This window comes from Chaetodon trifascialis, chromosome 15 (assembly GCF_039877785.1).
Source record: "Chaetodon trifascialis isolate fChaTrf1 chromosome 15, fChaTrf1.hap1, whole genome shotgun sequence".
In the NCBI taxonomy this organism is placed as follows: domain Eukaryota; kingdom Metazoa; phylum Chordata; class Actinopteri; order Chaetodontiformes; family Chaetodontidae; genus Chaetodon; species Chaetodon trifascialis.
This window is the reverse complement of record NC_092070.1, coordinates 10,546,332-10,560,854: the sequence shown is the minus strand read 5'-3', so window position 1 is coordinate 10,560,854 and position 14,523 is coordinate 10,546,332. Positions and strand designations below refer to the sequence as shown.

Genomic DNA, 14,523 nt, shown 5'->3' with positions numbered 1-14,523 from the left:
AGTTTGTTTGCCGCCTCACCCATTGCCACCCAGGCAATGTACAGTGAACACAAGCAGGGTTTTGTTTAAAGAGCAAACCCATCTAGGTCTCTTTTTGATTCACTGTCTTGCCTTCATACTCCGGTACTGATGTAGAGGCTGTGTTAAGTCTGATTTTTCTCGACAAATTCTTCAATATTTTTCACCTACTTTCATGTATTCCTTTTATTCCCTTCAGCTTATTTACATATCTGTCTGACTCTGTGCCGCATACAAAGAGTTTATCGTAACTCTAACCTGAAACACTAACCCTGACCTTGATCTAACATGTCTCTGTCTAACCACTAACCCAAAAAATTTCCCACTTCCTCCTGAGGAAATTTTAATCTGCTCTGGGTCCTCATTAGGTTAACAGTGCTACAGACACACACACACACACACACACACACACACAATCACATGCTTCATTATGTGTCACCTCTGCCCCTGTTTCTGGTAAATGTGTGTGTGTTTCTAAGCGTAATAGTCCATTTACTATCAAAGTAACCCCACCCACCTGTCACTTTACCCTACAGCAATGAATCACTGTGGTGATGATACTGTACACTCACACTTCCTGTCTGACTGTCCCATTGTCTGTGACACAGTGACGACAAAGTGTGTGATTATGAGGGTGTGTACGCGCATGCGTGTGTGTGTGTGTGTGTGTGTGTGTGTGTGTGTGTGTGTGTGTGTGTGTGTGTGTTTGCCCTTCCCTCTCTCTCCACCCTTACAAACTCCTGCCACTCCCGCACATGACATGATTTAGGGAACAGAAATCCTGCAGTAGGAAAACAACTAAATCCAGCAAGGTTAGTTTAAATACATTTTATTTCAAATAAAATAGTAGAAAATAACAATGTAAAAAAATACTTTTTTACTATATATATATCTGATTCAGTACAGAAAATGTATCATCTGCCTGGCAGATGTGGCTGAACAAGAGGTGGGAAGCCTCTGCATACAGTACAACTAAACACCAGAGCTCCTGACTCCTTCACAATGTTTCCTCTGGGTTACTCTCACACTGAACCATGACAGCTCTCAGGTTCTGCCATGACATCAAGTGGTATTTGAGCCATCAGTGCTGGCAAACATTCATGTCTGATGTAAACATTCAACAACATTAGAGTATTCAAAGCTGCTACATAAATAAATCCTACTGGTACCAATGATGATGCTTTCAAACGTACCCTCCGACATGCCTCCATATTTCTAAAAGTCCACACTCCTCTCAGAGTCCATCCACAATCCACTTTGAAATGTTTTTGGGCCTCTGGTGGCCACAAACGGGCAACAACAGACCTAACCAGTTCTTTCATGTCTGTCATAGCTCCATCATGTTTGTAGTTTTCTCTTAATGCGGCGTTTTGCAGCTTTTCGTGCGTCCTCAAGGCCAAAAGGCGCTCCATCCATGTGCAAGTGGGAGCTGAGTCTCTGGAGGTAATGTATGTTGAAATGTCATGCATGGACCCCGTCTGACCGGACACCGCCCATACTTGACGGTGCTGTTGATGTCTTTTGTGAGACATTCTGCAGCTTTTCAGCTCAAAACAGGGAGCTGCTTTAATCTGTAACCACGCCGATGCAGTCTTAACGTCCAACACATGATGGGCAGGCCTGACCAAACACTGCCTTCCTGAAATTAAAAATAATACTATCAGAACTTTGCAAGGCAAGCTGGTTATAGTTTGTAAGGGAATTCCAAGAGGAAGTCTCGGGCAACATGGGTGAGAGGCAGCTCTGAGACCCGGCTTCCTCCACCACACAGCTCCATGATGTGCTTCCTGCACAGCTCCTGCAGCGTTGGCTGCCATTTCCTGTAGGGGACGCTCAGGCTCTTCTTGGGAGAGTTGATGTAATACTCCAAGAGGGCAAAGAGTGTTGGGAAGGAGCGCTCGTTCCCCGCCAGTGAGAACTTTTGCCGATTGTAGCTGATGCGCACGCTGACCGGCCCGCTCTTGGCGTGGTAGGACAGCGTGAAGAAGACGTCCTTCTGTCGGCTGTCGCGGATGAGGAAGCTTCCCAGTGGAGCGTCCCGCAGCATGCGGTGGGCGTCCTCCACTCCCAGAGGGCCCCAGTAGAAGCTGCTGCGCTCGAGCTTGGACGCTGTGTCTGTGATGATGTTGCAGTCCTCCTGGCAGGAGAAGGTGGGGAAGTGGGTCAGATACGTGGAGGGGATGGATATCTTCGGACCCGGAGCTTCCCGTTGCTGAAGCTGCTCCGACTCTGTGCGGTGAGGGCTGAGAGCGAGCTCGTGCCCGGCCAGCGATGACGACAGCGAGGAGGACGAGGACAAGGAGGAGGACGAAGACAAGGAGGAGGATGAAGACAAGGACGAGGAGGAGGACAAGGATGATGATGAAGACAAGGATGAGGATGATGATGAGGATGATGAGGACGACGAGCTTGACAAGCGGGTCTTGTCATGGCCTTCCACTGTGCTGTCGGCTACCATCCTACAGGGGAGAGCGGCCCCAGACCCTCTCCCATCTCTAACCACCACACTGACATCCTGAGAGAGACAAGGCAGGAAAGAGAGTTAACTACAGCTGTTCATTTGTTTCTATTATTACAGCTGACTGCAGCCTTCTTAAACTGAGGTCAACACCTTCCTGCCAAAAATGATAAAGACCGTGCAACAATAAAAGCAGACAGCTTTAAAATCAGGTTTTAGACTCCTGAGTGTGTGTGTGTGTGTGTGTGTGTGTGTGTGTGTGTGTGTGTGTGTGTGTGTGTGTGTGTGTGTGTGTGTGAACACTTCAGTGACTTTCTCTGAGTGTAGGTCAGGCATTCATTCTCGTTTCCATTGATGGGTAGTGTGTTTGATATGAGTGGAATCTGTGGTTAGAATACAGTCAGCACTGATGTCAGACACACACAGATAACTGTACATTGTCTGTATACACACACACACATACACACACATACAGTATAGGACACTCATAGTATTTTTTCTTTCTCACTTCGGTCTTAGGTTGAAATCAAACTTTTTTTTAAACCAGTGCCAAATAAAACATGGAAACATGCCATATATGGTCTGAAGCACTGAACACCAGAGCCTGGCCTGACCTGCTGGACTGAATGAGCTGATGAACATCTGTAGCTACTCAGAACAGCTTGGTACAATTTACATGAGGTGCAGTCCAAAACCACCTATCCCGTCCTGCCAGAACAGACCTATCTGTGTGCGATTGACTGTCCTGATGTCCTAATGTCTAGAACTATCTGCAGCCTGAGCTAAGAGTTACTCAAAAGTGGCTTTCAATTCCAGGAAAAGGTAATGATTACCAGGTGATGACGTGTGCTGTATTTTTTAATTATTTATTTATTTTTTTGCTTCACATCACATATTGACATCACATGTAAAAGCAAAATAAAGAACACTGAAATGATCAGCTGCATTACTCCACTGTGCAGGATCCAGCGCGATAAGAAACAGTCATGAAGGTTGCAAAACACAACTTTTGTCTTCCAAAAACAGCCAACAGCGGTGCTCAACTCCAGTTTGAAAAGTCTTACCGTTTTGTTCTAACAGCAGCAGCGGTTTAATGATCCGTTTGTGCGTAATCCCAAAGTGCAAAAGGCAGCAGCGAACACCCTACAGGTAATCCGTGACGCGGCGCCAGATGGAGGGAAAGCTGGCGTTTGACAGCTCGGAGGCGACTCGTGGACCTGCGGGCTGTCTGTGATCTCCACCCGTCAGATCATTACTCTCGTATGTGTGCCGTGGTAAACACTCGCTACGCTTTATATATACCTCCTATCAGCCCGCCTGCTCAATCCTCTTCCTTGAAACCCCAGAATTCTTTGTTTCTCTGAAACACCAAACGAAAGTGAAACTCAGAGCGGTCCCTCTCTTTCTATTCGTTTGAACCGAGTTGTGATTTGGAGAATTTCAAAAAAGCCGCAAAGCCACGTGACAGAAGGAGGTTTACAGAAAGACAGGTGGTATTCGAGTAATGGCAGCTTTCATTTAATTTCACCTTTTCTGGGATCCCATGAGGCTCTCTCTCTCTCTCTCTCTCTCTCTCTCTCTCTCTCTCTCTCTCTCTCTCTCTCTCTCTCTCTCTCCGCCTGTCGCTCTCGCTCCCTCTCTCGCTCTCCCTCCCTCTTTGTGTGTGTGTGTGTGTGTGTGTGTGTGTGTGTGCGTATTCTTGAAATCATATTGAAATTCATTCACTATAAATGTATGTTATTCAGTCATGCAGATGCTGGATGTGCGCAGTTTACTATGCGGGGTGAGCTTTCCTGACGCGCTTTACATTAAATAATATGACAAGTTAACACAGATTTTTTTTTGCATGTGGATCAAGTTGACAAAAGTGACCTCTGCTCAAGGCAAATGATGTCTGCAATATCAAACCACATAAGTGGTCCAGGCTCACAATCAGTGTCTCTGTTGCATTTCTTTTTCTTTTTTTTTTCTTTTTTTTCTTAATAGCAGGCTCATCTGCTGAAAAGAGTTTCATGGGACCTTGACATTTTGGGGTGATTCATCTGAGAAATGCTCATATTGTGACATCCAAACAGTCATTTCACTGCTCTGGCTTTCAAAAATAGGCCACATCATGCCATTTCCACTGTCAACTCCACTTTTCTTTTAAATCATACAATAAGATGTGATTTGTAGTGTTAATAGAACGCCGGTGACACACCACAGTGTAGCTCATATTCCTCCTTACGATGGTTTATTAGTAAGACTCAGAGGTGTGTTATTGCTCTCAACTCTTTGTCATGAAGTCAAATCACTCTGCAGTCTTGAACTTGTGTCTAATTTGATGATTTCTAATGATATCTAGCAGAACCAGCTGAAAGGTGGCCAGTGACGCAGCACTCATTTCACAGGAATCTGCAAATGAAGTTCAGTCTGATCTAATTTCATCTAATTAAAGTGTTAGAAGCTGTTCTTCTAGACTTGTTGCAGTGTCCGGCTCCTGCCAGGCTGCAGTATTTGGCTGCATGCATGCAGTATCTCTGCGTGCAGCGAGTCTTCAGTGTTTTGGCAGACGACTGTGCATTTCTTAATCAGACTTTCGTGCCAAATGGTTCATTTATATGGCAAGCAGCCACACAGTGAGTAAAGTAATGTACATTATATGAGTACATTATAGGAGTCCAGCCTGGTTTAGTTCCACTGCAGGTTAGTTTGAACCCACACGTGTTTCACCTCCACTGATATCTTCCTGTGCTGAAGAGATTTTCCTCATTTTAACAAAATTACATTTATGTCATTATTATAGTGTCTTTTTTTTCTACTGCAGCATCAGATAGAGGTAAATGAAAGTTATGAACAGTCTGCTGCTGGCACCTTTGGGCATCACAAGTAAAGTCAGAACAGTCAGTTTTAGAGAGAGAACTAGGCCCCATGTGGTCATGGTGCCAGGCAACAAAAGAGCAAGTCAGATAAACAGAAAGCTAAGGAAAGACTTGAGATCAGCTGGCATTGCTTAAGAGACAGAACCAGGCAGGCAGACAGACAGGCAGGCAGGCAGGCAGGCAGACAGGCAGGCAGGCAGACAGCTAAGAAAAGCTGTTGAGGTCAGAGTGTCTGTCTGTGTAATGGTTGGTTTCATTTTATCAGGACTCCTCTGACTCAACTAGTACTCAGATTAGCGTGCTGGTTCCATTCTGAATATCTGGTGCTAATTATGGCCAGTCTGGCCTTTGTTTCAGTCTTTCACCACTCACCTTCTTCATCAGGTGATTGTTGAAGATGTGTTTGCTCCTCCCTCATGGAGACCCAGCAGAAAACAGGCCTGCAACCCATTCTGTGTCCCTGTCTACTGCTTGCTTGTTCTGTCCAATAGCGGTTTGCTGTCAGCCTTCTTTTATTAATGATTAATAATCATTAAGTGTGTCCTTGTGTAACAAGATATGCACAATCCAAACTGCCTGTGCACCTAAAGGGGAGCTCCACCCATTTTACACATCAGAGTGTGTTTACATTGTCTTGTTGAGTGATGTCACTCCTTAGCTTGGCAGCAGGATATCTTAACACATCTGAGGTTCTAATAGTGAGATTTGTTGAAAGGCTTCATTTGTTTCCACACTCTCTAAACAAATGTTTGCTGATAACATGTATCAGTGTGTGTTTTGTAGGTGGCTTTGAGAATAGTTGCTGATCAAAATAACTTTTCAGTGCACAGTTGGAGCATGCAGAATACACTGCAGATGTGATTCAGGTAAAGAGGGAGACAGTCAGAGAGAGAGAGGACTGGGTACACTGCTCCGGCTCTGCTCTGTGTTGTTGGGCTGGAAATGGGTCACAGGGTTGAGCTTAATCAGAAACACGCACACGTTTTAACAGTGGATGTGTGCCACTTCTGTCTCTGCACATGCTGCACGTCTGTCTTGGATTTCCTACATGCACTGCAGATGCATTACATTTATTTACACCTCATAGTGTATAACGCAGTTTGGAACAATGTGCATGTGTCCAGCGTGGATGTTATTATGTACTCTGTCTTTATTTACATGTGTGCGTGTGCTCTATAAGTTTCATTTCTGTGGAACAGGCAGAAAAGCGAGAGACTGAAACATTTCCAGCTTAGCAGGGTGCATGTTGTGTCTAATTACAGACTGTTGAGAATGTGTTTGCATGTGTGAATGTAGTTTGGAAGATTGTGCCCATGTGTGCATGTGTCTTGCGTGCATCTTAGCAACAATCTTAATTATTTAGCGTGTGTGTGCATAGTCCATGGGTTTCATTTCCGTGAAACTTGCAAAGGAGTGAGAGACTGAAACACTGCCAGCTTAACAGAGTGCGTATTGTCTCTAAATCAGATCTTTACAGACTGTAGAGAATGTGTTTGCATGCATGAATCAGCGGTTCATTTGTCCAAAGCAACAGTAAATGCATCCCAACACATGCATTAATATGGAAAACTTCTGTAAAAACAGGATGTTGCAGTTTGCTGATGTTCTGGGATCGCTTTTAGTTAATAAAGGGCGTTTTCTGTAGCCGCACTGGAATTTGGTAAATTATTGTTAGCTTTTCATTCAGAGTGTGCTGGGTGAGCGGGTTCAGTGATGGATGACAGATGGATGAAAAATGCAGAGAAATTTATTTCTGTTGTTTCTCCTCCTGCAGGAGCCCTTTGTATGAAGTCATATGAGCTCATTTGGAGCCTCCCTGTACTTTTAATGGTTGCATGTTCGGTCAAACATCCTGAGACATGACTGTGGAGGCTGTATCAGCGGTGGCTGCTGAATATTAGCAGATGAAACAGCATGGACATGTCACGGCACATGCACTCTGGAAGTTTCAGCAGGAGCTTTGATGCTGTTATTCTACGCTTTGAACGTCTGGGAGAGATACTGGTAACTATTAAATCTGCAGTTTTCAGCTAACAAAAGACTGTCACGCCCGGGAACAGCACAGCGCAGAAAGACAAATATTATATATGTGACCAACAGGACCTGTGTCTGTCTGATTTTGTATCTGGTAATTCAAAACTTTTGCATCCCTGAGGTGTTCTGATCCTATTGGCTCCATTCCAGTAATGACATTACTGTTAGACTACGTTTTATTCTTTTAGTAGCTCCAGTGTCTCCTCATGAGGGCCCTCCACACCATGGCGGTGCTCCCGATGTCTGCGGACAGTGGTGCCTCTTGGTGTGGATGGCGATTTTCCTCACCAGGGTCCTCAGTACCAGGCCATGTTAAAAGCCAAGTGTGTGTGTGTGTGTGTGTGTGTGTGTGTGTGTGTGTGTGTGTGTGTGTGTGTGTGTGTGTGTGTGTGTGTGTGAGTGGATGTGTGGGTCTGTGTCAGTGGGTGGGGGTGGAAGGGACATATGGGGGCGGGAGGGTGGGGTTCTTGTTTTTATTTGTCTTGTTTTGTTTTCTTTTTCTGTGTGAAGCACTTTGTGTGCTACAATTTTATGTATGAAAAGTGCTATATAAATAAAGTTGATTTGATTTGATTCCATTAAGGAAAATTACTGCATCCTCGTCAGGCAAGCAGCAACAACATTTTCTTCAAACCCTATGTTTCTCTTTGTTCCTCTTATTGTTCGGCTGTGATAACATTTGCGCAGTTGCCGGCAGTGACGGAGAGATTTGCTGATGGGAAATTAGTGTGTGTGTTTATTGTTCTTTGCCAATCACAGAGTACATCCGTGATGACTCCCTGTTATGTTACCAGCATTTAATATCTAGTTTTCCCACTTTTATCCCCCATTGTTGTATAGTTTTATCTTGATTTCTTGGGAGTTTTCCTTGCTGTCTCATTGAGGCTGTCTTTTTTTTTCATTGTCTGCTAATCTTGAAATCACTGCTGTCACTATGACTGCAAACATCAACTCCCCTCTCTCCTCCACATGCAGTCATCAGGTCTTGCTCCATAGGAGAATGTACTTTCAATATGATGATCTCAACATCCTTATTTATATACTTCCATACTTTCTTTTTTATGCACTGCACCTTCAGGATTGCTAGTAAATGCCCTGAATGACCAGAAACAATGATAAGCACGGCGGCTGCAGTGAAGGGTCAGACGTTATCTTCTAGTAACATTACAGAGATACACTTTTATAGCACACATGTGTGAGCCTTTTTGAGCTTATGGCAGCGTGTCCTGGTGTGGCATGCCCTGATGCAGTAAAGCAATGACTGAATAATCTTAAAAAGGGCTGTATAACTTTTAGTGTTGGCTTTGTTTGGGTGTGTGCACTGTGTGTGACCGGCGAGGCACAAAAATAAGTCTTTAAATAATTACATATGGTACTATTAAAAGTTTGTTGACAGGAGTGTGAGGTGTTTTCTGGAATTCTGGGAGATTATAAGACTTGGATGCTACCGCAGGTGGGAAAAGGCAGTGTTGCTCTGTGTTGCCTATAAGTTGGTTTTATTCGTCAGCTAACAGACCTCTTAAAGTAGTTAATAATTCATTCATTTTGGCATTTCCCAAGATCCTCTTTAGCAGGCACACCAAGACATTTTCCTGATCTTCTGCCAATACTCCTTATGTCCAACTCAAGTAGATGGTTTTGTAACCACAATGGGTTCTTTTATCTCATCTCTGAATAAGCTGGTCAGACAAGGACGAGCAGCTCAAAAAAATGTACTGGAGTTCCAAATCCAGTAGATTTTATCCAGCGGTTCCTTCATCAATCTGTCAAAAGATATTTGAGTCCTTGTGAAAGAGGAAGTAGAGCTGCAGTGAAATGAGAAGCTGCATTTCATTGAATCTTTGCTTATTATAATAAGAAGGTTCAAGAAATTCACTGGGGCATTTATTAGTTTGTGAAGTGGAAAACACAGACAGATAAACTCCTCGTATCTGTGGTGCAATCCAGATCATTTAACAAGTGACCTATGCACCAAAGGTAATTCTTCTAAATCTGAAAGTACGAACGTCTTCCACAAACTCCTCATGCTTATGAGAAGCACTGCAGCACTGCCAGCTCACACAATCCAGCCTGCCTGATGTTAAATAAGTCAACAGACCACAGAAACACATTGAATTTCAACAGGAAAACCTCTGCTCACATTATTTAATGACATTATTTAATGACATTATTTAATGACATTATTATCAGCAGCCCTCCTGCTTACTGTCTCTGAGTTTTCTCTCAGTTACTGAGGAGTTTTTGTTTCATCTGACAGAACAATGCCATGTTATTGTTCACTAAATCCAGGAAGTGGGCAGCAGACCAGTGCAGAAACAGCTCTGGAGCTGACCCATTGTGCTGCTCAAGCACACATTTTCAGGGCTGCAATCACATTTCCTCACCATCAATTCACTGTAGTATTTTTACTCAATAAAGTCATCAGACATGGCTCTTCTGTAAGACACAAAGGTGAATTGAAACAGTTTACAGTAATGCAGCTGCAGCAAGTGAATCAACAGGTTTACTTGAAAAACCAGAGTGGCTCCATGAAACCAGTCCAACAGCCGTACTGATAAATCATCCCATCATGATATGAAGCTTCTGATGAAATGTCTTCTGAAGAACTCAGGGGAAGAGGTTAACTTCTTAGTAATGTGTTGCACACTGTGCCAGAAACAACTGCATCGGTTTGCTGCCAAGGTCCAGCATTCACTCCTGCTATCTCATTGTTTTCCACAATCTTGTGTGTATTTTTAAAACTGCACTGAATCGCAAATCCCACCTACAGGCTGCCTTGAGATAGTAGTAATCGTTCTATTTATCAGACACTTTTGAAAGTGAAAATGTTCAGCGGTGGGGCATGATAAGAAATGTCCAATCTCTGCTGGAGGCTGAAACATTGCCCCAATGCTCCGGATAAAAGATGCAAATGGTAAGCCTTTGGTTCTAAATGTGGGGTCCAGTCATGGCTGGGGCCCCTGAGCTGTCCTGGGTTTCCTTAACCCCACCTGACTAATACTGTCCCAGTTAGCAGGCATACAGACAAAAAACAACGCCTGTTTAAAGAAAATACAACAGGTTATATGGCCTGAGAAAATGTAATATGACCCAGGAAAACACTATTTATAGTTCTGGAAAGCCATTACAGCTACCCTCTCAGCCCCAGTCTGAATGTTATTTGGCTCCCATGTGTATTTAAAGCAAAGCTTCTGGACACTCCCTGTTCGCTGATCAGGTTTCCTACTGTAGGTACTATTTGTGTATGATTCATCCAGTGTTCATCCAGGCAAGGATCACCCATCCCCTTCAGTCCATCTGGCTCGCCGTTCATCTCTCCTTCCATTTCAGCCAAGTCAGTTACCAATAAAATCTCAGCTTCTTTGCCTTGTTCGCGCATTCAGGGCTCTTCCAGGAAATGTTGCCTCAAAGGTTCTATATGAACAACAAGTGCAGTCTGTTCTGCTCTGTCCTGGATGTGCAAAAAGAAGCTTCCCTGGATTACACAACAGTGCATTTCTAAATTTTGTCATGCTTTGATGTTGGACAGAAGCAGCCTTATTCTGACTCCATGGGCATGAATCCAGTGTTCATGACCTCTCTCAGCTCCACCACATTCAAAATTAGCCCTCGATTCACTTTGGTTAGCAGTGCAGCATTGAATTGTGTGCTAATGTCTGATCTTCTGTTGGCTTGACCCATTGGCAACGCTGCTGCGCTTGTTCAAACTTTGGCCTCTATAAACTGGGCACACAGGCCGTCACCATGGGGAAATCCAAGCAGACATTTTATACATGATGGTGTGCAAAAAACACTTCTCCTCATAGAAAAATATCCGGGTTTCCAAATTGCTGCATGCGGATGGAACTGTGCACACAGCTGTCACTTTGTTGTTAATCTGAGTGTCGAGACGTCTGCTGAGACAAACCTTAACAAAAACACAAAGGATGAGGCTGAACTCTGTATCTACAGGGCAACTGGACAATGCAGTCACATAGTTTAGATGCAGTGGCGGATTCCAGAGCGGCCTGTAAAAGAAGTGCTGTCAGAATGAAACTGAAATGTAACCATCTGGCTAATTAATGGTTTAAAGTTCTTCATTTTGTTGAGATAAGGATTTGTTTGCGGGTGAGTTGTAGTTTCCTGCTCCTGCTCCTCCCCAATGACTGGACTGATGATGGCAGGAATGCAGTTAGAAATAAATGTTTATCATGGACACTCTGCAGCTACACACATGAGTAACTCATTGACAGTATACTATTTTTGCAAACACACACACACACACACACACACACACACACACACATACACACACATTTTGGCACGGAATGTCACAATTACGCAATAACACAAGGCATGTGCATGCTAACTTCTTCTGTGGTTAAAAACAATAACAATTCTGCGTGTGTGTTTGCATGTGTTCGTAAATGTCTCCAAATTGTGGTTTGTGTCCGCTGCAGCGGCCGCACTGTCACAGAAATCGTCTGTTTTCTGGGAATACGAAAGTGAAAGCTCCTGTCAGTTCCCAAGCTCCGTGGTCACATGGTGCAGGTGACGTAACAACCTACAAAATTCCTCATTGGCTCCTCTTCGCTATGCTGCCTTCACTGGCCATTGGAAAAATAATAAACAATAGATCTTATATCTAAAAGGTATACAAACCTTTTGGTGTGTCTTCAAAACGTGCACAGACGACCTATCTGACAATAAATATGACATATGTCTGTTCATTCCTTCCATTGGGTTTGCCACTATGTTTTCTTCTTGATGTGTCCTCTTTCTGGAATCAAAAACTGACAAGTTTATTCATGCACTCCAGAGTGATGACACAACCCGAAGGGAAATATTGTTGGTTGTAAAAAAAAAAACAACAAAAAAAACACATCTGGAGTAGTACCTAGTTCTGGGATAGTGAGTTGACATCGGGGTAGTTTTGGGGGATTTATCACGTCAGTGCAGAGTGAAAGACCAAAAGATGAGTTCGGATTCCAGCTTCCCTCTAGAAGTTTGCTGGAAATCATCAGAAAGCACTCAAAAGAAGGCTGAAGGTTATCTGATTTAACAGTGTGTCACATGCACAGCAGTGTTTCCACACCACTGAGTGCTGTAAGCCTGCAGGAAAAAAGACCTCACACCAAAGCCTTTTTATTTCATTTCCAGTCCTAAACATTGAACATGATTTCTGGAGGGGGAAATACAGATTACCATTCAGTATCTGTAAAAAGATCCATTGCTTTCAGGCTTTCTTTCTCTTTTGTTGTGCAGTGGGAGTCTTTGACATTTGTGGCTGAAGAGAGCAGTCTCTGTGGTGCCAGAATCAGCTGAAATTTCAACACACACACGCGCACACACACACACACACACACACACACACATTATGAATCTTTTAATATATCTGCTTCATGTGATAGTTGCTGTGGAAATAGAAGGTTAAAGGGAGGGTCAAATGACTTGTTGATATAAAGGTCACAATCTATTTGCTCTCCCGTTTAATAATCTAAGCATTTCTGAGTGCACTTCTACATGCAGCATCATTTTGATTATTCCTTGCTAACGTCAATGCGACGTCCTGCACAGTCAAAACAGTCATGTCATCATCCCGAATTCACCCTCTCCCCTTCTGTGTGGCTTTGTTTACATGATAAACTTGCTGGATAAGTCACAGCGTGTTCTGTTCTGTACACATGTGCATGCAACGGCATGCAGTCAGGTGCTTTTATTAGTGACTCCCCCTCTCTCAGGATTCAATGTGGAATTCCTCCATGCACTATGAAGTGTTATGAGGCTGCGCACATTCACACAACTGAGCAAAAGTGCTTCTGTCGTGTGAGGGAGCGATCACACCCACAGTTGCAATAAAAATGACTGTTTTCTTTGGTTCGTTCGGCTTCTTCTGTCAAGGAAACAAAGGCAACTCAGACGTGGACATCGCTTACTTACTGGTTTGACAACTCATCATCCCGTGGGGGTGGAAATGTTAACATGGAGGTCAAACCTCCATGCTGAAATAAGACAAAAAGAGAGGAAAGATGCAGTATTTTTTGTCCAGACTTCAGATTTGTGTTCTGGTCAGTGTATCATGTGGTTTCCCAAGATACTGTATTATCTGCTGGCTATCAGATGTCAACATCTGCTTCCTCATAGCCATGCAGCCCCCCCCCCCCCCCCCCCAGCCCAGGCTTATGTAGGCAGAGCAGAGACAGCAAAGAGGTTTTATTTATATGTATTTAATATCTTTATACATGTCATTTTACTGTGTCCTGTGATGGGTTATATGTCTAATAAACACCATGACCACTATTTTACGCTTTCTCTCTCCCACTGTTTCATTTCATTCCAGGTCCATGTCAAAATAAATGCTGTGACATAACAGTGCAGTATGTGTGTGTGTGTGTGTGTGTGTGTGTGTGTGTGTATATATGTAGTTCAACTGCACACAGTGAGAAATTCCAGTTTTCTAATCTTGAGGAATTCTTTTGTCTGGTATCAGAGGAGGAAACAAGCCTTTTTGTTGACTAGCAGCACAGTAGCTACTCCTGCAATGCCACAGCTACTACTACTTCTGGTCCTGTCACTACTGTCATTTGTAAAACCTGGTTAAGATTAAAATTGTTTTACTATGTGACCCAGATGTTGAGTTTTAACTACTACATCGCTGATGTGGTGGCCAGCTAATCTTCACACCTAGCATCCACACTACTCTGGAGACTTTTGGAAAAACGCCCCGTTTTAATTTGAAAACTCTGGGATTACATTAAAGTCTGAACAGGTGGAAACAAAGACTTTTAGAAACGGTGATGTACACACAATCCTTACTTAACAGTCACAACATGTCCTTCCCTGATTTGTCACGCCTCTACCACGTGAGCCTTTTCTGGAACTAACTAATAAACATCAGCATGTGTACAGATATCTATGAGCCTTGACTACTGCTGTTAATGCCACATGGATGATGAGTTACAGAGGTGTGCAACTAAATTCTGCATTTTATTAAGCTGCTTCTGCCTGCATGTGAAGGAGACAAACACCGGCACACGCATTCCCAGTCTGTGAATGGTCACGTGATATGCATTTTCATGCCTTTGTCTAAACGTTTAAGTATGGACGGCACTGCTTTGTGCTGTCTGCACTGGAAATCAGTCAAGACAGCACTTTGATGAAACGCCACAGACT

The 14,523-nt window shown here is 43.5% G+C and overlaps 1 protein-coding gene across 1 annotated transcript; it reads right to left on the bottom strand.

Moving 5' to 3' along the window:
• Positions 1-937: 937 nt before the first annotated feature.
• On the bottom strand, positions 938-3,744 carry socs1a (suppressor of cytokine signaling 1a). Its single transcript, XM_070981368.1, has 2 exons — positions 3,541-3,744; positions 938-2,533 (listed from the first exon to the last, which is right to left on the bottom strand). The coding sequence occupies exon 2, from the start codon at positions 2,474-2,476 to the stop codon at positions 1,703-1,705; it is 774 nt and encodes a 257-aa protein (XP_070837469.1). The 5' UTR covers positions 2,477-2,533; positions 3,541-3,744; the 3' UTR covers positions 938-1,702.
• Positions 3,745-14,523: the final 10,779 nt, after the last annotated feature.

Coding starts and splice junctions, on each gene's coding strand:
- socs1a (XM_070981368.1), bottom strand. CDS start 2,476: ATGGTAGCCGACAGCACAGTGGAAGGCCATGACAAGACCCGCTTGTCA.